Source organism: Pelodiscus sinensis, chromosome 22, assembly GCF_049634645.1.
Source record: "Pelodiscus sinensis isolate JC-2024 chromosome 22, ASM4963464v1, whole genome shotgun sequence".
Taxonomy (NCBI): domain Eukaryota; kingdom Metazoa; phylum Chordata; order Testudines; family Trionychidae; genus Pelodiscus; species Pelodiscus sinensis.
In genome coordinates, this window is record NC_134732.1 from 16058815 (window position 1) to 16084365 (window position 25551).

Consider the following 25551-nt stretch of genomic DNA (forward strand, 5'->3'; position numbering starts at 1 on the left):
CTCTGCCCTCACTCAGTTTCATAGAATCATAGAATCCTAGAGCTGGAAGAGACCTCAGGAGTCATGGAGTCCAGCCCCCTGCCCAAGGCAGGACCAATCCCAACTAAATCATCCCAGCCAGGGCTTTGTCAAGCCGGGACTTGAAAACCTCTAGGGATGGAGATTCCACCCCCTCCCTAGGGAACCCATCCCAGTGCCTCACCACCCTCCTAGGGAAATAGTTTTTCCTAATATCCAACCTAGACCTCCCCCACTGTAAATTGAGATCATTGCTCCTCATTCTGCCATCCCTCACTACTGAGAACAGCTTCTCTCCGTCCTCTTTGGCACCTCCCCTCAGGGAGTTGAAGGCTGCTATCAAATCCCCCCTCACTCTTCTCTTCTGCAGACTAAATAAGCCCAAATCCCTCAGCTTCTCCTCGTAGGTCATGTGCTCCAGCCCCCTAATCATTTTGGTTGCCCTCTGCTGGACCATCTCCAATGCATCCATATCCTTTCTGGGTGGAACGAGGTGTAACGGTCGTTCGAATTAGAGAGCCTAATTCGAACTATGTACTCCATGCCGCGTGTAGCCGCGGGCACGGAGTCCGCATTAGCGGGGATTTAAAAATGGCGGCGCCCGGCAATATGCAAATGAAGCCTGGGATATTTAAATCCTGGGCTTCATTTGCAACTTCGAATACCTACATTAACCACCCTAGTTCAAACTAGGGTGGTAGTGTAGACATACCCTAGATCTGCTGGAAATGCTCCTGCTAATGCACCCCAATGTGCCATTAGCCTTCTTGGCTACAAGGGCACACTGTTCCACCTGGCTGGGGAAGAGGATTGGGGTGTGGGGGAGGGATGGGGGGATCTGGCTGGGGCTACGGGCTCTGGGGTGGGGTACACTGCAGCCATTATAACAGGGCCAGATATATATACAAAGTACCATAAGCAATACAATACCTGGTCTTAGTCTCCCTCCAGGTGGTCTGTGACTCATGCCTAGCAGTGTTTGCCTGGGAGCTTTGCTTGAGAGGAGTCAGTATGAGTAAGGCCAGAGTAGACACTCACCAGATAAATATGGGGATGAGGATCAGGCAGAGTATGAGGACAGGTCTCACCACTTTCCAGCAAGTCATTTCTCCTAGAGTGGAGCAAAAGAGACACATTTCCAGTCCCACCAGCTCTCCGTTGGCCACAGATCAATGGTCAGGCACTGGGCCTTACATGGAGCAGAAGGAGAGACACCTGAAATGCAGCATCTTTAATCTCACGCTTCTAAATCCCCCTCGTCAAAGCCAGGAATCCCAGAGCAGCTGGACTGCATCAGACAGAGGGGCCAACTAGTCTGAAGTCCTGTCGCTGCAGCCATGTCCTCTGGAAAACCTCTGTGTGGCCACAGTGCCCTGCCTACTTCTACTGGAATAGAGGAGTTGTGGAGGGGAGTAATTTCTTCCTGATCACCGCCGCTCACGGGCTCTGTATCCCTGACTCAACCGTAATCAGCTGGAAGGTCCGAGATGGGGAGGACCAGAGGCTGCTCCGGACAATCAGTCTGCGTTACGCGGTACGTCAGTGTGCTGCCCCCTCTACTAGCCACATTCATCGCTCCTCAACATTGGTGCTGGGTTAATACAATTGGGTGGGAGGCGCCCATGGTATTGGGATCTAGACCTCAGCTGGGGTGCAAAGGGCTGACCCCCTACCCCACGTGTGGCCCATACCAACTGGATGGAATCTGGGGGCTTGTCCTGGCTGGGTGGGTGAGTAAACCAGCCCTGCCTCCCATCCGGGATGTGGGAGAAAGGGGGACGGGACCTGAGCGAGTCCTTTGGAACATCCCCCATTTCAGAGAGGATAACTCAGGCACATGGAAGTGAACCCAGCAGGTCGTTTCCCTTTCAGGGCTTCCCCAGAAGGACTTCCACTGGGACCCCCCAGGAGCCTGCAGCCCTGGCCAGTCCCTCATTACAAACATACCCCAAAGAGCACCATGTGTGGGCACCCACAGTGTTTGGTTCCCTCTGCCCCCCTCTCCCCAGGTGGGCTCTGGCATCCCCCTCCCAGCTCCCAGGACACGCCTCTGGGGGTCTGTTCAAAAGGTCCCTGCCGTGCAGATGGCGCTACATCAAGCCACAGAGTGGGGAGTCCCCAACATGCAGCTGGGAGTGGCCGGGGGTTTGTGTGCAAGACACGAGAGAACAATGGGAGCATAATACAGGGGGACTAGAGCGTGGACATGAGGTAGGACCAGGGGCCAGAAACGGGGGGAGACCAGGACTCAGGGGACAGACGAGGTGCAGGATGCAGGGAGGGACTAACATGGGAGGGGAAACGAGGACATGGAGGCTAGAAAACAGGGCAGAGAGCAGATCACGGGGCAGAGGAGGGGATAAGACAGAGTGGGTAGATGGGGCAGGACACTAGAGAAGGTGTCTGAGGGCGGGGGAGGGGCACAAGGGGCCAGCTCAAAGTGCTTTAATGCTTAGGGTGCATCAGCAGGGTGCACACAGACAGCTCGTGCTGGGCGGGTCCCATTCCAACCTGCCAATGAATCTACAGCAACCCCCCCAGACAGCTCCCGGTCTTGCCTATGCCTAGAGCAGCCACTGATGGGGACCGACCATGACACTACACGGTAGCTGTAGGCAGTGCTTTGATATCACCTGCCCACGCTGCCCTGGGAGCCATCCTGCCCAGGCCCATGGGGGGGTGGATAAACCACTAGATGGACTCATAGAATCCGAGGGCTGGAAGAGAGCTCAGGAGGTCACCAAGTCCAAACCCCTGCTCAAAGCAGGACCAACCCCAACTAAATCACCCCAGCCAGGGTTTTGTCAAGCTGGGACTTAACCTCTAGGGATGGAGATTCCACCCCCTCCCTAGGGAACCCGTCCCAGTGCTTCCCCACCCTCGTTGGTCCAGACACCTTGGTCTTTCCCCACTTCTAAGATCATTCCTACAAGACAGAGAGCAAAAAGCTGTCGACATTCCTTTGTCATCCCACACACATTTCTCTCTGCCTCCACAACTCATCCGCGGGCGGGGGGGGGGGGAGAACTCTTGCGCAAAAATGGCCCCAATTCCCAATAAAGAAAAACAAGGTGTTTAAAATCCTAATAGGAGCCTGTTTGGCAATTCCAGACTCTTACCTGACTGCTCTGCTGGCCCCCCAGTAGGAGCAACAACAAAAAGATTTTCTCTCCAGCCCTTCTCTCCTTGCAGTTCTCTGACCCGCCTCTTTTGGCCACAGAACACTAAGTGCTACCGCATTGCAGTTTCAGATTTTGTCCCAAAGTCTTAAATAGCCTACTTGAGGATTGAGCTCACACCCCTGGCTTTAAGCAAGCCAATGCTCAAACCACTGACCTAACGGGAATAACAACTACCAGCCAAGAATAAACACTCAAACCAGGATTAATCACAGCACAAGCAGGCTTGTCTCAAGAGCAACACTTTGCAGCCTGCTCCATGCTTGAATGCAGTGCTGGGAAGTGAGGACAGCCTGGCTGCCCTGGAGAATGACACATTATATTTATCCAGGGGCTATGAGTGTAAATATTTCCCCTCTAGTCCCATTGAGCTTCTGCATGGTAGGGGCAGAGATGAGGGGGCGGAGACGCATAGCAGGCAGTCAGAACCTAGGCAAAGTGCTGGGGCTACTAAGTTTGATTACACATTTTCTAGCTTGTTACAGGACTGGGGTTTGTGCTGGTTCTTCTGCAGCCAGGGAGGGAGCATGGGCTGTGTTAGAGCTGCTTAGATTATAGCTACGGGTAGGCTGATGGGGAGTGCAAGGTGAAGCAAAGACTGGGTGCCCTGCCTCCCCCCAGAACAAGGCAGGTGTGCATGCAGAGACAGAAGAAAACCATACCTCCCCAGGCCGATTCACAGAGCTGGGAGCTGGAGATGATGCAGCGCCAGGGGCAAACACCAGGCAATTTGTACATCCCAGGTGGCTCTGAAGTTCTTTCTGGGGTAGTGCAGTTTGCTTGCTGGCCATCACTCAGGCCAGCCCATAATAATAACCAGGCCCAACCCTGCATTGTGCAAGAAGCCAGTTCACGTCAGGAGAGATTCCAGAAGACTGGAAAAGGGCAAATGTAGTGCCCATTTATAAAAAAGGAAATAAGAACAACCCAGGAAACTTCAGACTAGTTAGTTTAACTTCTGTGCCAGGGAAGATAATGGAGCAAGTAATTAAGGAAATCATCTGTAAACACTTGGAAGGTGGCAAGGTGATAGGGAACAGCCAGCATGGATTTGTAAAGAACAAATCCTGTCAAACCAATCTGATAGCTTTCTTTGATAGGATAACGAGTCTTGTGGATAAGGGAGAAGCGGTGGATGTGGTATACTGAGACTTTAGTAAGGTGTTTGATACGGTCTCGCATGATATTCTTATCAATAAACTAGGCAAATACAACTTAGATGGGGCTGCTATAAGATGGTTGCATAACTGTCTGGATAACCGTACTCAGAGAGTAGTTATTAATGATTCACCATCCTGCTGGAAAGGTATAACAAGTGGGGTTCTGCAGATGTCTGTTTTGGGACTGTCTCTCTTCAATATCTTCATCAACGATTTAGATATTGGCATAGACAGTATGCTTATTAAGTTTGCAGATACCACCAAGCTGGGAGGGGTTGCAACTGTTCTGGAGAAGAGAGTCATAATTCAAAATGATATGGACAAATTGGAGAAATGGTCTGAGGTAAACTGGATGAAGTTTAATAAAGACAAATGCAAAGTGCTCCACTTAGGAAGGAACAATCAGTTTCATACATACAGAATGCGAAGCGACTGTCTAGGAAGGAGTATGGCAGAAAGGGATCTAGGGGTTATAGTGGAACACAAGCTGAATATGAATGTGATGCTGTTGCAAAAAAAGCAAACATGATTCTGAGATTCATTAACAGATGTGTTGTGAGCAAGACACGAGAAGTCATTCTTCTGCCCTACTCTGCGCTGGTTAGGCTTCAGTTGGAATATTGTGTCCAGTTCTGGGCACCGCATTTCAAGAAAGATGTGGAGAAATTGAAGAGGATCCAGAGAAGAGCAACAAGAATGATTAAAGGTCTAGAGAACATGACATGAAGGAAGGCTGAAAGAATTGGGTTTGTTTAGTTTAGAAAAGAGAAGATTGAGGGGGGGACATGATAACCATTTTCAGGTATCTAAAAGGGTGTCATAAGGAGGAGGGAGAAACTTGTTCATCTTGGCCTCTGAGGATAGAACAAGAAGCAATGGGCTTAAACTGCAGCAAGGGAGGTTTAGGTTGGACATTAGAAAAAAGTTCCTAACTGTCAGGGTGGTCAAACACTGGAATAAATTGCCCACGGAGGTTGTGGAATCCCCATCTCTGGAGATATTTAAGAGTAGGTTAGATAAATGTCTATCAGGGATGGTCTAGACAGTATTTGATCCTGCCATGAGGGCAGGGGACTGGACTCAATGACCTCTCAAGGTCCCTTCCAGTCCTCATATTCTATGATTCTATGAAGTCAAGAGCAGTGTGGCCAACTCATGTGATTTTAGAACAAGTCTCGCATTTTTCTTAAAGCCTCAGCTCCCACAGTCCTGTGGTGTGAGAAACCTGGATTTCTCGCTCTTTTTTTTTTTTAAAGTAAGTTGGCTCTCTTGATGGCAAAGAAACCTTGAACACATGTGCCACGAAGGACACCAACACACCAAAGCCTTAGGATGAGCTCTAAGGACTTCCCATTTGACAAAGGCTGGTAATGAAAGAGGTGACTCCCCTCCCCCAAAAAGGTCACCCTACAGCCGTGGTGTCCAGGACGCCAGCCACGAGCCACACGTGGCTATTTGGCTGGGTGAATGCAGCTAGTTCACTGAAACAGTAGCCGCTATAGTGGCTTCTGCTTCAGAACTGGTTGGACACCACAGCCCTAGAGTAAAGGAGAAAGTGGCTGCAAGACACTAGTGGAGTGCAGGCCAGTCTGAGCTTCACAGACCTTGCGGGGTTCTAGGAGCTGGTAGCCAGCAGGAAGCGGTGGGAAGCTCAATTAGCTGGGAGCCAGGTGGCATGAAAAACAGAGGCCAAATGGCCAGAGCAGTGAAACAGGAAGGCTCTGCAGGGCTGTTGTGGAGTCCAGTCCTCAGCACCTTCAACTCCCAGGGGCTCTGATGGATAAGAGATGAGGAAGAGGCCTTTCAAACCCATGTGTCCATGTGGTATTTTCACAGGACCATCACCGGACTCCCACTGCTATGCGTTAGGCTGTGGGCATTCTCACAGCTCACTGTTGCATTAACAAAGTGTCTGAGCCCCTGAAATCAGAGGCAAAGATCAGCATTACAGGGTCTGCACCTGCCTCTTGTGTGCACCCTTTTTACTCTAGCTAGTAGTGCCTGCAAGCACAGTTATTTCAGGAGGGGGCACCCACCTCTCCTGGATGCCCCCTTTCTCTTAGTTAGGTGTGAGCCTGCTCTTCTTTTTTGGTATTACATCAGGGTGGCACCTACTTCTTCCAAGTACCCCATTCCCCAGCTGCTGGCTCTCTTAGCCAAACTTTGGCTGTTTATCCCTCCCCAGCTGAGCCATACACTGTCCCCCCTCAGAGTATACAATCCCAAGTTCTTATCATGGCCCTGGAATGGGGCTGTAGCTCTTAGGCTTCTTCCCTGAAGCAATGCCTTCTTCTCACACCCAGCCAGGGGGGTTTCCAGCAGCCCTCCCCAGGATCATCTTGCAACCAGACAAGCAGGCCCCATCACACTACCCTCATGTGGTCTGGCCAAGTTCTGGACACGGTCCCCCAGGCTCAGCCTGCCCACATTGACCTATTCAAGGACCTACTGGTCTTTTCCCCCAGCCACACATTCTTTGTTCAATCCTCAAGCACCATGCAAGAACAAACTAGTATGCTGGGCTGCAGCTCCTTTTATATGGCCCTCCTGCACTCTGATTGGCTGCTTCCACTGCAGCCACTCTAGCCAGCTTTGGAGGACCTCTCTGCTGCTTCTTTACTGGAGTGAGTGTGGCAGAGCCCTGAAGTGTCCAGCAGGGGGCCTTTGGGCATGCTCTATCCCATCATTGACTTCACTGACACTGGGATTTCACTTCAGCCATGCACGGTCTCCCCTCAGCTCAGTCATCAGGAATTACTCAGTTCCATGCAAGCATTGTGCACCTCCAGAGGTCATATGCAGCACTGGCCTCTACACACTATGTCCTGCCTAGGCTTCCCCTATGCTTTATGAAAAGATGCTTATGAATATGCATAACTGGACAATGCTTTATGCAAAATACTTCTTGTAAGGTATCATTTAAAAAGCTGTAATCTGCTGAGTTGGCATATTCTATTTGTGTGCATGTACCTTTCCTGTACTTGAAGGTAGAAATATGAACTCATTTTGACTAATCTAGACATGCTAAGTGAGGGCCATTAAGGGTATTTCAGAAACCTGAGGGCTTGTGGATAAGGACAACAATCTGTAAATGGGTTTGGTTTTCCTATGAACCAGACAGGAGGAGAGGCTCACAATCCCCACAAGGACATGTGACCATGTCACCCGATGCTGGAATCCATCTTGAATTTTGTAATTTTTCACAGAGATGTGGGGTAATTGACAAAGGCTCCCCGCCCTAGGGAAATTCTATACAAAGCAAGGGAAGTAAACAATGGATTGCCTTCAGCTGGCTTTACAGACTGACTCCTTACTCTGGAAAAACACCTGGAAACAAAGGACTGTGACGACAAGAGGGGGAGGAGAACTGCTGGACCTAGGTCAGGAAGGATATCTCTGGCCTGACAAGGACTTTATTTATCATAAGAACTAGGCTCAGATATTATGATTTATAACACATTCTCTTAGTGTATTATGTTTAGCTTGCATGTTTTCCTTTCTTTTGTTCAGTAACCTATATTGTTCCCCTTGCTATCTCTGATGGCCATTTAAATCCTATTTTTATACTTAAAATCACTTGTTTATTAATAAACCCAGTGTAAATAATTGTTACCACAGGCAGGGAGCTACAGCTGTGAATATTGCGCTTTCATTGTTAAGGCGAATATTTTATGAGCGTGCTCTGAATAAATTGTATACAGAGTAAGATGGTTTAATCTGGGGTTGTGCACCTGGGTGCTGTGTCAAGTCCCTTTGTCTGAGCCTTCCCAGAGGTGAGCTGAGCTCAGTGTCTGTGTTACTCTGCTGAGGGCAGTGACTTTAACTCTGAGCCATTGTTAGAGGAGACCAAAGGGTCTGGCTGAGCGGGACGGCTGGTCTGGCACTCCAGAGCTCAGTGGTATTTCAGCACATCAAGTGACAGTCTCAAGGGGATCTCTGTGACCAATCCTTTCACAAAGGCATCGCCACCGTCTCCGAGAGCAAGAGGGTCCCCTCAGGGAAAATAATTCAGTCATCGTGGCCCATGCCGCCTTGTCCTCTCTGCTCTGTGGGAGGAAGTTCATTGTGCTTGCGGTGGTAACTTTTCTGAGGTGTCCACTTGTCAATTCAATTGACACCCCACCACTTTCAATAGCTAACCTGGGCAGGGTTAGAACCAGTAACCTGATGATGGAAGTCTCCTCTAGCTCAGTCACCCAGTCCCTCACACGCCTGAGTTTAATACATTGCAAATAAAGCCCAGACAGTGCTCAGGGGTCTCAATGGCAATTTTGTGTGGAAAATTTCACTTAGGCTGTGTCCAGACTCAGGGGTTTTTTCGGAAAAAGTAGCCTTTTTCCGAAAAAACTTCCCCTGCGTCCAGACTCAAGCCGCGTTCTTTCAAAATTAAATCGAAAGAACGCGGCTTTTCTTTCGATGGCGGTAAACCTCATTTCACGAGGAAGAACGCCTTCTTTCGAAAGTTCCTCTTTCGAAAGAAGGCGTTCTTCAATGTAAATAGGGCTTCTTCGAAAGAGAGCATCCAGACTCACTGGATGCTTTCTTTCGAAAAAGCAAGCTGCTTTTTCGAAAGTTCAACGTGCAGTCTAGACGCTCTCTTTCGAAAGAGGCTTGCAGTCTAGACATAGCCTTAGAAAGTTAAGGCATGCTGGCAGGCAGAGATATTTCCACTGTGCTCCTCACCGGAGCATCTTGAGGGGAACCAGACCTCCAGCACAGGATAAGGGTCCCTCGGGAGGTGGAGTGAACTCTGGAGTGGCCTAGGGGATAGGGCATCAGCATCTGGGGCACAGGATGTGGTTGACTAGAATCAGGGGCGGCCCTAGACTAGCTGCCAGCAACTGGTGCCCTAGGTGAACCATGCAATCGGCACCCCCACCTCCAAACCCCTCAATGATATTGCGCCACCATTTGGTGCCCCATTTAACTTGGTGCCCTAGGCGACCACCTAGTTCGCCTATATGGATGGGCTGCCCCTGACTAGAGTCCCCGGCCCCCACTCCACCCACTCAGGCAGCTCCTGGACAGCCAACACAGGCTGCCCCAGGGATCAAGCTGTCTCCCATATCAGGAAGGCAAGATAAGGGATGCCCTGAAGGTGAGGTGAGGTGGGGCTGTGTTCTTGAGTGGACTAGGGGATAGGACATTTACCTGGAGAGCACAGGGTGGTTGGCTTGAGCCCAGCCCACCCTGGGAGCTGTTGGTTAGCCAGTACAGGCTGCCCCAGGGATAAAGCTGGCTCTTGCATTAGGATGGAAATAAAACTACCGTGTGTCTGACTAGCTGACTGAACGTACTGTGAAAAAGCATGTTGTTATATGTGCAGTGAAGACTTTAGCTTATGACTTTTGCAGTAAATGTTTATATCCCACTCACAATATTATGCAATAACTCCCTGCCCTTTTCCCCTTGCAGTATTACATAGTAACACAGTCAGATCGTCGGGCCAGATTCCCAGCTCAGTTAGAATCCTAGAATAGTAGGACTGGAAGGGACCTCCAGAGTCACACGGGAAAGCTGACCAGATGCAATCAAGAGAGCAATTGAGGGAACAAAAGGTCAGGCACTAAGTCCCAACTGCCACAGCAGCTGAAATTGAAACTGCAGTCAGCAGTAATCAGAATCAGAATTCAACAAATAACATTCAAACAGTCGAGCAAACTCACTCACACCAAAAGCAAGTACTCTCACTCTCACCAGGTAGCCTGTTCAGCGGTGGGATCTCTTGCGGTCCCTCTCAAACCCCCCTGTCTGCAGCCCCCTCTCCGCTTTCAGACTTCTACAAGTGTCTGTTAGGTTACGTCTACAAGCAGAGCTATTTTGGAACTATCCCAAAATAGCTATTCTGTGTCTTCAGAGCAAGCCCATTATATCAGAATACAACAGGCTCACTATTCCGACTTCCTTATAAAGCTCATTACACGAGCATTAAGGGATGTTTCGGAATAGTGCCTTATTTCAAAATTTGGTGCTGTGTAGACAGCACCAAATTTCGAAATAAGCTATTTGAAATAACATCGAAATAAGGTATGCAATTTTCATAGTGCAAATTGCATAGCTTATTTCAAAGTATGGGTGCTGTGTAGACATATCCTTACTCTGAATCTGGAGTATCCTCATTGAGGGGAGTTCCTTCTGATTTGAACTGGAGTGAGCAGAGCTCAGAAACTGGCCCACTCTGTGTGAAAAAATTCCCCATCTCGTTCATACTGTTAGGGCCAAAGGGACAGCAAAACTCAATACCAAGGAAAGTGAAAACAATCTGGGGGAAGTTGTAGTTGATACAATATTCTAACACCAGCTTCCAAAGGGACAGAAAAATAGCGAACACCTCTTTCATTACGAGTGGTCCTATGGACTTTAGAGACTAACCAGACTGCCTTTTCTTGTCCCCTCCTTCCCAATTTTCCCTTCTTCCACCCCCTCTCCCATCTCCTCTATTTATTTTGGTCCTAGACATCCAACACTCTGGTCATTTGGAGAAGTAGGCTGTGCCCACAAAAGCTCATGATACCATCTACATGTTTTGTTAGTCTATAAAGTGCTACCAGACTATTTGTTCTTTTTTCAGACTATATAGAATCATGAGTTTTCATTGTTAACATTTTTTAACTCTTTCATCGTTGCTCAGGTTTGCTTTGCTTCAAGAGGTTTTTTTTCCTGGTAAATTAACCTGTATGTTACATCCAGACCAAAATGATACACGCACCCCCACCCATCATCTCAGAAGGATTTTCTGGTCTCAGAGACATACCTGTTTGCGATGGCTTTCCAGAAAAGATTTTCTTCATAGAACAAGTCCTTCGGGTTTCTGAAAGCGGTGATTAAATAAGGTTTGAATTACACTCTCTTCGGGCAAACAACCAAGATTGGCTATCACGTGGCTGTTTTCACATCTGTGGGAAATTTCCCCACTGGATTCCCTCCTGTAAATGCATTCCCGTCACCGACTGGAACCACGGCACAAGCGCATCCCGTCTTCTCAGAGTTATAAAATTTTACAGTCACGGATCCAGTATCTGGCTTCAGACAGAAGATTCAGTGCTTCTCAGTCTGATTAGTGATGCAATGAGGTAGCTTTGTTTTGGCACGGACAGCATGATTATTCCCTGTACAGCACATTCGTCAAAGCTTTTACTGAGCTAGCAAGCACAAAATTGAATTCCAGTGTTGGGTGTTTATAGTGCCTAATGTTTCCAGGGGGCTATGCTTGAATAAATGAATTAATTAGAAACCTGGGTAAAAGCAGGGGACAGCTTGTGTTCCATGCAGAAAAACTATAAATATGGATGCAGGTGAGTACAGGGAGTGGGAGGGGCTGACCTCCGCTGCCTCCCCATTCCAACCCCCCCCTCAGGAAATCCCTTGGGTTAATCTGGGTCCCCCCACCCCCGCAGGCTCCCATCAATGTGGGGGGCCATCCTGTCTGTAGGATGGTTGGGGTGGCCAAAGTGTGGGATCTGGGGAGGCTGCTCCAAATCATTCCATGGATCTCTGAGGATGTTCTGATTCCATTGTAAGACTCCCAGACTGATTCAGGGGTGCACATTTGCTACTGGCTTGGTGAAATTTAATGACTGAATCTACCACCCGTTTGGGGCATCTGCCCTATTTTCTGCCGGTCTAACCTGAGACTGAAACAAAAAACAGGACTATGTAGCACTTTAAAGACTAACAAGATGGTTTATTAGGTGATGAGCTTTCGTGGGCCAGACCCACTTCCTCAGATCAAATAGTGGAAGAAAATTGTCACAACCATATATACCAAACGATACAATTAAAAAAAATGAACACATATGAAAAGGACAACTCAAATTTCAGAACAGAAGGAGGATGGGGGGGAGGTAAATGTCTGTGAGCTAATGATATTAGAGGTGATAATTGGGGAAGCTATCTTTGTAATGGGTAAGATAATTAGAGTCTTTATTCAAACTTAAGTGTAAAGTGTCGAATTTAAGCAGGAATGACAGTTCAGAGGATTCTCTTTCAAGTGTAGTCTTAAAAGGCCTTTGAAGCAGGATGCAGGTAATCAAGTTGTTGGGACAATGTCCTTTCTGGTTGAAATGGCAAGAAACTGTTTTTTCTTTGTAATCCTGTCTAATATCTGTTTTGTGGGCATTGATCCTTTGGCGAAGTGTCTGAGACGTTTGTCCAATGTACATAGCAGACGGCTACTTTCGGCACATGATAGCATAAATTATATTTCTGGATGCACAGGAATATGTGTTCTTGATCTTATAACTCACTTGGTTAGGTCCAATAATGGTATCAGCAGAGTGAATATGTGGACAAAGCTGGCAACGGGGTTTGTTGCAAGGGTAAGTACCAGGGTACACCAGACTAACACAGCTACATTTCTATCACTAACCTGAGACTGGCACTCCCAGTTGTGAGTCACTCCAGAGAGCATGACAGGAGCTATGCAGGTTGCCTCTTAATTAGCAATCTACCATCCAACTGTGCTTGGCCAGCCCCTGAGATGCCATTAAAGCAGAACAGTCCGATCTTAGCAAGGATGAAATGTTCAGAAAATGCCTTCCAGGGAACACCTGCGCCTCCAGCAGTGAACAGCTCTTGAACTGGCTGCCTGAACCTAAAGGAGCAAATAGAAATCTTAAAAGAGGACTTCACCTGCCCCTAGGCAAACAGATCCTAATAGGCTTCAGAGGCTCATACAACTGCACCTCCACTAATGTGCTATATGCCATCAAGTGCCAGCAATGCTCCTCTGCCATGTACATTGGCCACCCTGGAGAGTCTCTATTACGATGAAGGATTAATGGACACAAATCAGATGTTCAAAATGGTAACATGCAGAAACCCATTGGGGATCATTTTAACTTGCCCAGGCATCCATTAATGGATTTAATGGTGGCTATTCTCTAAGGCTATGTCTACACTGCGCCTGTTTTGTGCAAGAAATATGCAAATGAGGCTAAGTGTGGAATATCGTCGAGCCTCATTTGTGTAATCAAGGCACCATTTTTGCGCAATAAGCTTTTGCACAAAAACCCCCTCTTGTGCAAGAGCCGTTCTTCCTGAAAAAAATGTTTGGTTAGTCTCTAAGGTGCTGCAGGATCATTGTTATTTTTTAAGATCCTTATAGATTGTGAAATTCAGACCTCTGCATAGGGCCAACATGAAGCTAATACAACACTCGAGCCAGTTTTAAATGGTGTGTAATCCTTGCGCTGCGCCTCAGCATGGGAGTGAATTTCAACCCCATTGAAACCTTAATTCCCACTATTGGAAGCTTGCCCCTAAGGAATCAACTTACTGTATGTGATCCTTCAGAAGGAATGCCAGCAAAAAGAACGACCTCCAAAGCAACTCAAAACTGACATTTAAGGATTGTTGGGCCACTAAAAAAATAGCTACTAAAGACCAGATGCTAAAGTTACAACTGGGTTATGATGTCAACACCAATGTTTTCTTTAATCTTTTCCATCCATGTGCAGAATAATTTTCATGTGCAGTGAGAAATGTGTACCACCGGTACAACCCACCCCCATCTGTGGGCACTCTGCTAATGAGCTGGGTGGCATTTGAATCTCTCGAGTGGCTGCACAAGCACACATCTTACAGGGAGCACTGGTCTACATGGCAAATGGGCATGAGCTTCCCAGCCCAGGTAGACAGATAGATGCTAGCTCAGCTCAGGTTAGTTGGCTAAAAATGACTTTGTGGACATAGGTGCTGGGCAGGCAGAGACTCAACTTAGCCACCGGAGCTTGGATAGAGGGTTTGGATCTACTCTGCTATTTTTAGCATACTAGCTTGCTGAGTAAGTGCAAATCTGTCTGCCGTGCTGGCTGCCAACTGCAGTTTAAAATACCCTTGGAAAATATACCTGGGATTGACTGGCCATGAAAAAAGGGTCTGCAATTGAAAGCTCTCCATTAGCTTAGGTGTGCATGAGTGAACAAACATTTGATCTCACATGGGATATGATGAACATCCCCAGAGGATGAGGAAATCAGCAGCATCTGCCACTGCCAAGGAGCCCATTTCATAACCATGTCAGTGCTGTTAGTGTAGTATCGACTAATGGCAGCCTCCTAAAGAAAGGAAAACTCCTCCTAGGGAATAGGAATAAAAACAAAGGAGAGGCAGTCCTGCAAACAGGTCAGAACTCATTTGCCTGCTTTGAAGCCACAAGCGCTAAACCTCCCCAGCATTTATGAGTGTGATGCTGGCAGACTACGTACCAGCTCATGCCAAGGCTTTTGGCTTCGGCAGAGCCCTGACAAATTCATTGCTAGAAACCAATGTTTTACCTGTGTGTTAGCACGATTATTGAGATGGGTGTGTTGATCTCATAATGTGGCCGGTCCGTTGGGATCAGGAGAACCTGTTCTTATTAGGTGCAGCTGGTTTGAATAATCTCGTCTCTGTATGAGGAGTAGTGCTGCTGATGGCACAGGAAAGCTGAAGTGTCTAAGGCAGTGTTTCTTAAACTTTGTGAGACCACGGAACACCAAACAATAGTATTTTTTACGCAGAACACCTATGAAAATTTTCTTCAAAAAAATTTGCTGTCAGACAAAAAAAGACAAAAACAAAGAAGTATCAAAAACAAAGGAGAGGTCACGGCACACCCACGAGTTGTTCGTGGAATACCAGTGTTCTGTGGAACATAGTTTAAGAAACACTGGTCTAAGGGGATTGCTTGTATGACTTCTTGCTAGCCAGCATGGCAAACAGTAGTTCTCTTAGGCCTGTTCTGCACTAAGATTCAGTCCGAAATTTGCCCCCCAAGGTCAAACTTGTAAGCGATGCAGCCACACTACCAAGCCTGTTATTCTGGAATAAGGGGCCATGGAATTCAAACTCTGTAGTCCTGCTTTTCACAAGGAATAATGATATAAGTCCGAAATAATGTTAGTGTGGACTCTCCGGTGTGGCTAGTTCAAACTAATTGGCCTCAGAGTGCTTTGTGGGGCTCTCAGTCCCAGGTAGTGCATCCACATTAAGGGAGCCTGCCTCAGACTGCATTCGCTTCTTCTCCGTAATGAGGACACAGAACCTCGAATTTGTAAAATCAGGTGCTCAGAAGTTGAATGTATTAAATTTGAGATACTCTTGTAGGGTGTGTTGACACAGCAGGGCTTAGCTCAATTTGTATAGCTTATTTCAAGTTATGTCAATTGCGTAACTTATTTCAAAATAGCTTATTTTGAAATTGGGAGCATCTACACAGCACTTATTTCAAAATAGAGCACTTTTCCTTCGACTTCCCTTACTCATACAATGAGGGCTACAGGAGTCGGAGTAAGAAGTCCTCCAGTTTGACAATATTTTGACATTATTTCAAAATAACTGCCTGCTGTGTAGATGCAGACTAAGTTATTTCAAAATAACATTAGTTATTTTGAAATAATGTTGCTGTATAGACATACCCCTAGTGTAGACATGGCCTTAGGGTATGTCTACACTACAGAGTTGTCAGAAAAACAGATGTTTTTCCGACAAAACTTGAGGAATGTCCACATTGAAGTTGTGGTCTTCTGTAAGAAAATCAAAAGAACAGAGGGGTTTTTCTGGCATTGGTAATCCTCATTCTACGAGGAAGAAGCCTGTTTGCGAAAGAACTCTTTTGCAAAAAGGTGTGTGTGAACAGGGAAGAGGGAGTACTTTCGGAAGAAGAGGAAAGAGGAAAAAGTACAGGTGCCCTGGTGGGCATTCCATCCATAGCAATCACAGCTTAAATGCAAGAGAGCATCCATTCAGTCTAGATGCTCTTTTGCAGTGTGGATGCTCTCTTTCGGTAGAAGTTTTTTCGGAAGATCTCTTCCGAAAAAAGCTTCTTCCAAAGGAAGCCTGTAGTCTAGATGTAGCCTTAGTGACTGTTTGGTGTGCCATCCTCAGTCTTGGACTGTAAGTAGCCCTGTCTTTTGACCCTCTCAGCAGTGCCCCAGAAACCTCCAGCATTACAAGCTTGGCTAGCTCAGGCGGTAGAGCCTCAGACTTTTAATCTGAGGGCCCAGGGTTCAAGTCCCTGGTCAGGCAAGAAGGGGCCCTGTGCTCCTCCCTGGGGTTCTTCTGCAAGGCTCTCCTGTCTCTCCTAAAGAGGTTGTGTGTGGTATAATTAGATTTCACCAAACAAGTAACAAATATGAACTTCTAAAGCACTTTAATAGTCTTTGAAGTCACAAACAGTCCCCATGGGCATTCTAGTGTATTTTGCCACCCAGACAAGCTGAGAGTTGTTTGCTATACACCAAAGATTGCAAAATATTCAGGTTGCTCCCAGTCCCAAGAGATCAGTTACTTACCTCAGGTCAATTTGTTACCTTGATCTCACACCAAAGACAACACTGATACATACTCCTACAGTAAATTACCTAAGGGTTTATTAACTAAGAAAAGAAACAATAAAGTTATTACAAGGTTATAGCAGGCAAGCATCTATACACAAATGAGTTACAGTTTATGGTTTCCAAAGGCGACAGTTGCAGCAATCTGTCAGCTCTGAATGACTTTGAGAGTTAACTTGTATCGTAGCACCAGCCCTGGGAGAGTCCAAACAGAAAAACACATTGAAAGTTTTCTTGTCCCCTATTTTGATTTTCTTCTTCCAGAATTCAAGCTGTGGGTCAAGAGACTTTTTTTCAGGTAGCCTTTTCATGGCCATAAGGGAAAATTAGCAACATTTGTCCATTGTGATGCCCCACAGTGGTCCATTTAGCTTTGATAGGCCTGCTTGATGGGCAGGTGAGAATCCCTCCTGACTGGGTTTGCCATTTCAAAGCAAGCATTTTTACAGTTAGAAATCAAAAACTTAACTATTACCTTGTGGCATGTGTGAAAGAAATGATAAAATTAAAGCTTGTGGTGACTTACAAGCATTTCATAAAGCCTACATGCTAAACACATCATTCACAGGTCAATTTGTACCTCAGACCTTCCCCAAAAGAGCATGCTGTGCCAATCCTTTAGAAACTAAAATCTAAAGGAGAAAGAAAGAAAGAAAGAAAGAAAGAAAGAAAGAAAGAAAGAAAGAAAGAAAGAAAGAAAGAAAGAAAGAAAGAAAGAAAGAAAGAAAGAAAGAAAGAAAGAAAGAAAGAAAGAAAGAAAGAAAGAAAGAAAGAGTTAGAATTGTTAAAAGAATCAAATACATACACCAATTGCACAGTGGCAGAGATGGAATAAACTGCTGTCATAAAACAAATCTCTGAAATACATCCTCTGTTAGTATGGGGTCATCAGTCCTTTCAGGCTTCAGTTCATAGTGGAGATCCTTCATAAGCGAGTACCAAGAGTGAAGGCAAAATGGAGGAACACACAGGGACCTCTTTATATTCTTACCCAGGTGGAGGGAATCCCATTATTCTCCCTGTGTGAAAGTATGCCCCAAGATGGCATTTGTCACATGAGAAAGTTACCTTTCCATACATGACACAGTCCTTTTTAGGCAGCTGCCATCGGTTACATGCTGGTCCGAGCGTTCACAGCAAAGCTCATTGGATGTGCATTGGCACCACCTAAGGTACATTGTCAGTGAAGTATTGCTATTCATTTGACTAGCAACCTTTTCACAATAGGTTGGCCAAACCTTCTGAAGGCTCCCAGAAGCAGACTTTGAAATACAAGTGCATAGCCAATTCCTGTATCTTCAAATACAAAACTGGTACATGTATATGAATAGTATAAACAGAATCAGCTTTTCAAAGACATCTAACTTGAAACATTTTGTACAAGATTTGGTGCAAACAGATAATAGTGGTTGCAACAATTATTTGTACGTTCATTTCACAATCTAATGTCACAGGGTCTCTGTCCTGATTCTTGACTCTGTGCCTGAGTCTGGCACTCACAGTGTTCGTTGTTTCAGACAATAAGCATAAAGGACTCCAAATAAAGGTATCAGAAAGAGGAAACAATAGTGCAAAATGTACCCACCGAGGGCATCATTTGGTCTAATGGGGCTGTCAAAGATTATTGGGGCTTGAATAATGTATACTTCTGATGATGATGCACGAGGAGGAAATAAACCATTTTGACGCTCAGAAACTAGCTGGAGCTTGAAGCTTGGGAGGTAGCGAACTGAGTGCATCTCACATAGAAATCATCAAGACAATAACCATTGTTATTAGCAATGAGTCACTTTTACAGTGCCAGAGTGAATGGATGCAGTTCCATTGACTTCAACAGAGCTATACTGATTTAAACCAGCTGAGGTTCTGGTCCCAAAAGTCTCTTTTCAGTGTAGAGCTGCTTGAATACAATAAAATAAAACAGCTAATGGAGTTCCAAGAAAGTGAACATCTCGACAGCAAGCCCCTTCCCTCAGTTCAAACCCAGCTCTCAAAAACTTCATGCAATTAGTGTGTTAATTGTGTCCTTTAGAGAATATATGAATGCCCTAGCTTAAATGATAGGTAGATATTTTAACATTCTTCCCAAGAAGCTTGAATTTATCTGCATTTAATAAAATATTTTTAAATGGCCAAAAACTGAAGTTTTGACCCCTTAAGTCTAGTATCTTTAAAATGAATAAAAGAAAGAAAGAGCTTGGAAGAAAACAGTGTATATAAGCTTTCAGAGGGAAGAATTAGGCATTTTTAGTCTGGATACAAGTACAAGGGATGGGATAAATCCAAGAGTTTTCAGGGAATTTAAGAGTGAGGTGGCTGAGTTGTTAAAGATATCCAGTGTCTCAATATCATCAGCTACTATTCCAGAGGGCAGCAATACAAAAAGGTGCTATGGATTATAGCAATTACAGACTAATCTCCCATACTTAGATAACAAGTACATTAGTTATAGGAGCTGCAAGATTGGATCAGACCTGTGGTGTAACTAATGTAAGAGTAAGATGCAAGAAATCCAAGGGTGGACAATTATAAAATAACTCGTCTATAGGAGAAATTTCTTCTTAACCTCCATCAGTACTGGCTGTTGTAAAGAGAGACAAACTGATTTTTTTCATGACAGAATCAGCTGTGGCTATAGACCTCTGAGCAAAGATGGACTCTCCACAGACCCTTTACAGACATTCACCAATTATTCTAGGAAAGTTATAGGACAATCAGACTTTTTTCTCTAATAAAGTTTTATTTGTAGAACAAAGACACTGATACATTATTAACACAGATTTACATGTAACAAGAGGTTCATGCATAAAGCTGCTTTATCTTCTGAACAGATTGTTTCCACCACCCCTCCCAGCGCTGAGACTGGGTTAGCTGGGCTGTGTTTTCTTCCTTCATCTTGGCAAATTCTTCCTCCAGCTTCTGCTTATATTTCTGAACAAATAAGCAAAAAATAAGAAACATTAAAATCTGATTACCTGTCATCTCTTTCAGTTCTAACTCCATACTCTGCCCCCCCCCACCCCGTGTCAGATGACTGTGTAATGGCCACATTTGACAATAGAGCTATACAAGCAATTAATTACTTAATACATTCTTTCCGTTTCTTTCTTTAATAGGTACTGAAACAAGCAAAATAAAGATTTAAGTTTTGCTTTTAAGTATAAAGTGGGTTAAAATGCAAGATTCTCCATCCCTCCTCAATGAGTTCTACATATTCTAGAAGGATGCTAAAACTCTAATCTTCTTTTGTCTTAGAATTTATTAAGGCACAGAGACAAGCTAAACTGCGTGAAGCTGCTCTGAGATACATCACCTAGACTGAACTAGGGAATTATGAAACTTTTACCATAATCAAAACCTCTAGACCACATAAATGAGTTATTGTTCTAAAATACTGTTTTCTTGAATGTATACATCATTATTTCATTTTGCCTTAACCTAATACATTTTATTGTGCAGCATGTATGTACTATATGATACGTACATTGATAAATATTACTCACACACATATATACATACATCATGCCTAGCTCCCAGGTGTGTTTTAAGACAAGTCCTTAACTATCATTACACACACACAAAATTTGGACACAGTTTTATGATCTTGCTATTTCTGCCATAATTTTATATATATAGATATATATACAAAATGTCTGTTGAAATGAATTGTTGAAATTAATCACTTGGGGTAAAGTCACTACCAGAACTGGCCTAGCAATGCTGATCTTTTATTCCCCTGAGGACTTAACAGAGCACTTTTCCCCAGCTGCTGATTTTGTTGAGTTTTTCAGCTATACACAATGCGAGTTGGAGGGCTTGGAAGCAGATTGGAAAGGAATGTGTTCATTTTTCTACTGGACAAAGTGACGAGAGGGTGACCCTAGTAGTGGTAGAAAGAGAAATCAAAGATTATTTAGGATGGAAATAGGAGTAGATCTTACCACCTATTCCACTCCAAGAGAGAACTAGCTTTGTGATCCAAAACTGAAATGACAGACTTTAGGAAGAGAAATAAGTACTGTAATGAAACAGTATGAGGGGAGAATTGTGACACCACAGTTCGGGTGCGTCTACACAGCAGCATTATTTCAGAATAACGGCCATTATTCCGAAATAACAATGTGAGTGTCTACACAGCAATTCCGTTATTTTGAAATAAATTCAAAATAACGGATGGCTTATTCCGACTTCCGTAAACCTCATTTCATGAGGAATAATGCTTCTTCCGAAACTGCTATTTCAGAATAGCTGTAGGCTATGTCTACATTGCCCTCTCTTGCACAAGAAAATATGCAAATGAGGCAAAGCGGTGAATATCGCCGTGCTTCATTTGCATACTTAATGAGCAGCTATTTTTGCACAAGGGGCTTTTGCGGAAGAGCCATTCTTCCTGAAAAAGTGGCAGAACGGCTGTTGTGCAAGAAGGGGTTTTTGCGCAAAAGCCCCTTGCACAAAAATGGTGGCTCATTAAGTATGAAATGAGGCATGGCGATATTCACTGCTTCACCTCATTTGCATATTTTATTGCACAAGAGAGGGCAGCATAGATGTGGACGCTCCACTGCTGTTATTTTGAAATAGCTCCTCCCCAGGGCTATTCAAAGTAATTACTCTTTAGTGCTTCCTGCGGCTCTAAATCGAGATAGTGCATCCACATTAGGGGAGCCTACCTCATACTAATTTCAAGTCTACTCTGTAGTGTAGACACACTATTTCAAAATAAGCTATTTTGGAGTATTTCTTCTGGAATAGCTTATTCTGAAATAAGTGTGCAGTGTAGACGTACCCGTTCCTGTCCAAACTATAGCTCTACTGACATTTATGTCCATCATAATTTGTTTTGGCACCATTCATTGTTTTGTCCTATTGAAAAGTGGGGAAATGCCTGAGAGAAAAGGATTTCAGCCAGAAATCATTCAAGCACTTTCTACTTTAGTCCCCATCATAAAGAAATGGAAATGAGAGGGGATTTCTGGTCATCCTTATTTTGACTATAATCTTTGAAAAGACTTGCAGTGTGCCCTGGTTTTATGAGCAGGTACATTTTCTATAAGCTATGGCCTTCTGAAATGACCCCCCTCTCCCACACAAACCACATAGGCTGCATCTCTTGCTTCTTCTGCTGAAACATGACCCAGAGTCGTTTTGGCTGTTGTCACAGAGGCAGTTTCTCTGCAGAGAATATGGTCTGGAACATCTGTGAGCATAGTCATAGGTACTCCAGGCCAGGTCCTTAAAACCACAAAAAAGAAATCCTTTAAAAGACTTTTTGTTGGTGGGGAAGGAAAGGAGTAGAACAATTTTACTGCTCATTATACCTAAAGAGAAAATACAGGTTGAATTTTTTTTTCAAAAAGAAATTGCCACAAAAGCAGGAGCTTGACCAGGAGTGGGCAATAATTTTTGGTGGGGGACCACTCCAAGATATTGATACGTGATTAAGGGCCACACTTTTCTGTGGAGAGAGTGCAGAGTCTGGGATGAAAGTTGGATGTAGAAGAAAGCTCAGGGTAGGGGACTGGGGTTCAGGAGAGTGTATGGGGTCTGAGAGGGAGTTTGGCTGAAGCAAGGAGTTGTGACGCGGGGCAGGGTATTGGGGTGTAGGATCTCGGAGGGTTTTTGGGTGCAGGAGAGGATTCTGGCCTGGGGGAGAGATGTAGGAGTGGGTGGCGGGTCTGGCAGGGAGTTGTGACCTGGGGCAAAGAGGAAAGTGCAGAAGGTTTGGGCAGTGACCTGGGATAGGGAGTTGGGGTGCACAAGAGGGTGGGGTGCCAGATGCAGGCTCTGGCTCAGAGGTGCTTACCTAAGCTGCTCCCAACCAGCAGCCCAGCAGGACCCTCAGGCAGGCTCAAAAGTGGCTGGCTGCTCCATGCTGCTCTCTGTGCTGAGCATCATGCATTGCCCCTGCCTCCAGCACAATTTCTTAGCTCCCACTGGCAGCCAACCATTTTGAGCAGTCTGGGGCTGCACCTTGACTGATGGTCACTGAAAGCCTTGGTGGGCCACACCTGGCCCGTGGGCCTCATCTTGCCTGCCCCGATCTAGACTAATACTGGGAGTGAGGAATTTAGTTATTTATCAAAACTAGAACAAAAATACTTTTTCTGTTATATGCAAATTCCATTGATTAATATGGGGTCAAAATAAGGAGGGTTTTTCCCCAAAGAGGCATTTTCTATCTCTCAGAAGTAGACTAGTTTAGAGGAACAACATCCTAATTGCTGTGGGTAGAACTTAGGAAGGACAACAAGTGTACTGACATGAACAAGCACAGTAGAAAACTATGTGGACAGAACCCAGAGCATTTTTGACAGAAAATGTGCAGAGAACTGCCATATATAATGGTACCTGCTGCCACGTTCAGTTAATGGCTTCACCTCATGGATCTCTAAAGAAAGTCCAGCTCGTTTACGACGGATTAAAGTGCAAGTCTTTTCTTTCGGCATTTCAATTTCTGGGACACAGCAAAGAGAAAACTTAGTAGCAGCAAGACAAGATCAGCTACGTATCATTGAGCCAAGGCAATTGTACAAAGCTAGATACTTTTCGTTTTCTACGGGTAACTTTGCAAGAAATCAGTGAATCATCCAAATTCTCTCTTTTCATAGTACTCAAAGGTCTCCTATTCCTAACCTGGTCATCAGAGCACAGAAATCGCTTTCCAATTGGGCCAAAAGCCCTGTTTGTAGCATCCTGAACTGCTACATGGTGGGACTGAGGCATGGTACCAGGTGTCTGGTTTTCAACTGGAACACCCTGTCAAAAAGAGATCCTGGTGGCTACAGTCAGCACCACTGACCTGTCCCAGCCCTGATCTCCTCCCCACCCTCTGAATCTCTCAGTTCCAGCCCAGAGCACCCTGCACCTCAAACCCATCATCCCCAGCCTCAACCCAGAGCCCACCCCCCCAGCCAGAGTCCTCACTCCCTTCTGCACCCCAACCTGCTGTCTCAGCCATGATCCCCTTCCCTTCCTCCCAGCCCCTCAATCCCAATCTAGAGCCCCCTCCTGCAGGCAAAATTCCTCATCCCCAACCCCACATCAGTGCCTTTTCCTCCATCTGGAGCCCTCAGTCCCCTGCACTGCAACTCCCTGCCTCAACCCAAAGCCCCTTCTTACTCCCTAAACCCCTGTGGGGGAGCCATTAATGTTGATGTCTGCTTTGTCCAAAGTGTGGATTTCTGGCCTGTTTCAAGTCTGGTGCGCCAAAGCATGCAGGCGGGGCCCAAGAGTCAGGAATTGTTTTGAATAATAATGCAGATTAAGCATGGTATGCGAGACCATGTCAAGAACACACAGGATAAGCAGCCTTATACTGGTACTTGTTTCTGATAAGCAAAGTTGTACTAGCCCCCATGGCAATTTAGAATTTTGCATGCACAAACCACCATTGCACCCTGCCATCTATGCTGCATTTCCAAAGGGCACACAGCAAAACTTCACCTACAGAGTCAGCCACGGAAGAAGGGAGATGCAAATATGTTGCTCTTGAGAATTTGAGATGAAACTACAAACTCTAAATTTTTACTTGTCGTTAATAACACTCATCCTTAAATTGCATAAAACTTTCCTTGAAACCTTTTGACAATGAATAGTTAAAAAAAAAAATCAATGGATGACTGCACTTGGCATTACAAGTTCCTCAGTATAATGAAATACAGCTAATATAAGCAATAGGCATCGTCAATTATAGAATGAATAGCGCAGAAGGGACTCTATTTCTCCTTTTAACAACATTTTGATGGAAGCATCAAGAAAGAAGTGGAGAATTGGGTAAGTGCTCCTTTCAGTTGACTTACTTGCTACTTGTACATCATCAATGGTGATACATTCATCTAACTCCAGAAGCAGGTTTTCCGTGAGGCTAGCTAGCGCAGAAACAAATTTCTGGACACACTCAGTAGCACAGGCCTGCAGGGGCACAGTTATCATTTTGGGACTCAAGTGCAAATGGGAAACGTGCTCCTCCCAAAGATCCTCATCTCCTACACAACTCTCCACCCTTGCTTGTGTACAACAGCTGCAGAGCAGCACTTTAGGAAAAGCTCAGAGTTTGGCTTCTTGGGAATGCTTCCCTGCAAACACATCACGGTTCAGACTGATGTAAATTATAAAATGGCATAAGAAGATCTCTGTAGTAAGAGACTATAAAGCTCAAGAATTGCACAATATGATTAAACAGAAAATTAAAACACCCAGAGGAAAAGCACCCCCCACGTGCTGCAATTAAGAATGTTAGCCAGGAGATGTCACCATTGCTCCATTCTCACATGCTGTGTGATTGAATAAATTAGTCTTTTCAGAACCAAAGATGTTATCATTATGGGAGCAGTCAAATGCAAGTTCACTCCTTACCTCAGTTTGCAGTATGAATAAATACCCTATGGGAATAACAGATTAACTATAAATCTGTATCCATGCACTCTTATGAAGATCATAGGGTCTAATGATGACAGCACAGAATGAAGAGTCAAAAGATATTGTCTTTGTTGGGAGCTCCCTACAATTAAAAAAAGTTTCCCAGTTCACTTTTAACCATGGAGGTAAAATGCACCTAGACTCCAACCGCTGACCTCAAGCAAGAAATCACACAGGTGCTAACAAACCACAATTCAGTGTGTCACTCATACCTGCAGTTTCTGGGTATTCAGGAGTATCCCATCAGCTTGGTCTTTTTGTCTTTTTAACTCCTCCTGGCACAAAACCTCCAGCAGGGGTAAGTTGTCTGGGTGCCCCAGCGCTGGACGCAGTTTTTTCTTGTTCTCGGCCTTTAATCAAACAAAGACATCACTAGCATTTTCTGTAGGGAATGAGTGACTGGGTTCTTGTAGCCAGACAGGAACCCCCTTGTAACATCCATTTTTGCTTGCCTGGAGC

General features: G+C 45.2%; 2 protein-coding genes and 1 non-coding gene across 20 annotated transcripts in view; 1 reads left to right on the forward strand and 2 right to left on the reverse strand.

The window, feature by feature from the left end:
- Positions 1-11409, reverse strand: part of GBGT1 (globoside alpha-1,3-N-acetylgalactosaminyltransferase 1 (FORS blood group)) — a 31900-nt gene extending 20491 nt beyond the window's left edge. Inside the window, exons 1-3 of one of the 6 annotated variants that reach the window (XM_075905405.1) lie at positions 11112-11409; positions 3860-4025; positions 1057-1129 (exon numbers count right to left, since the gene is read on the reverse strand). In XM_075905405.1, coding sequence (XP_075761520.1) covers positions 1057-1129; positions 3860-3935 — 149 coding nt within the window. In that variant the 5' untranslated portion in view covers positions 3936-4025; positions 11112-11409. The other 5 variants (XM_025178304.2, XM_025178303.2, XM_075905408.1 and 2 more) reach the window with 5 other exon arrangements.
- Positions 11410-16293: 4884 nt separating this feature from the next.
- TRNAK-UUU (transfer RNA lysine (anticodon UUU)) lies at positions 16294-16366 on the forward strand. Its single transcript has one exon. It is a non-coding gene; the product is annotated as a tRNA-Lys (tRNA).
- Positions 16367-19394: 3028 nt separating this feature from the next.
- The window catches only part of CCDC180 (coiled-coil domain containing 180), a 127196-nt gene continuing 121039 nt past the window's right edge, over positions 19395-25551 (reverse strand). For 9 of the 13 annotated variants that reach the window (XM_075905191.1, XM_075905190.1, XM_075905185.1 and 6 more), the window contains 5 exons: positions 25305-25442; positions 24474-24585; positions 23023-23128; positions 21768-21906; positions 19395-19605 (listed from right to left, as the gene is read on the reverse strand). In XM_075905191.1, the coding sequence (XP_075761306.1) occupies positions 19474-19605; positions 21768-21906; positions 23023-23128; positions 24474-24585; positions 25305-25442 (627 nt within the window). In that variant the 3' untranslated portion in view covers positions 19395-19473. The other 4 variants (XR_012897158.1, XM_075905195.1, XM_075905194.1 and 1 more) reach the window with 4 other exon arrangements.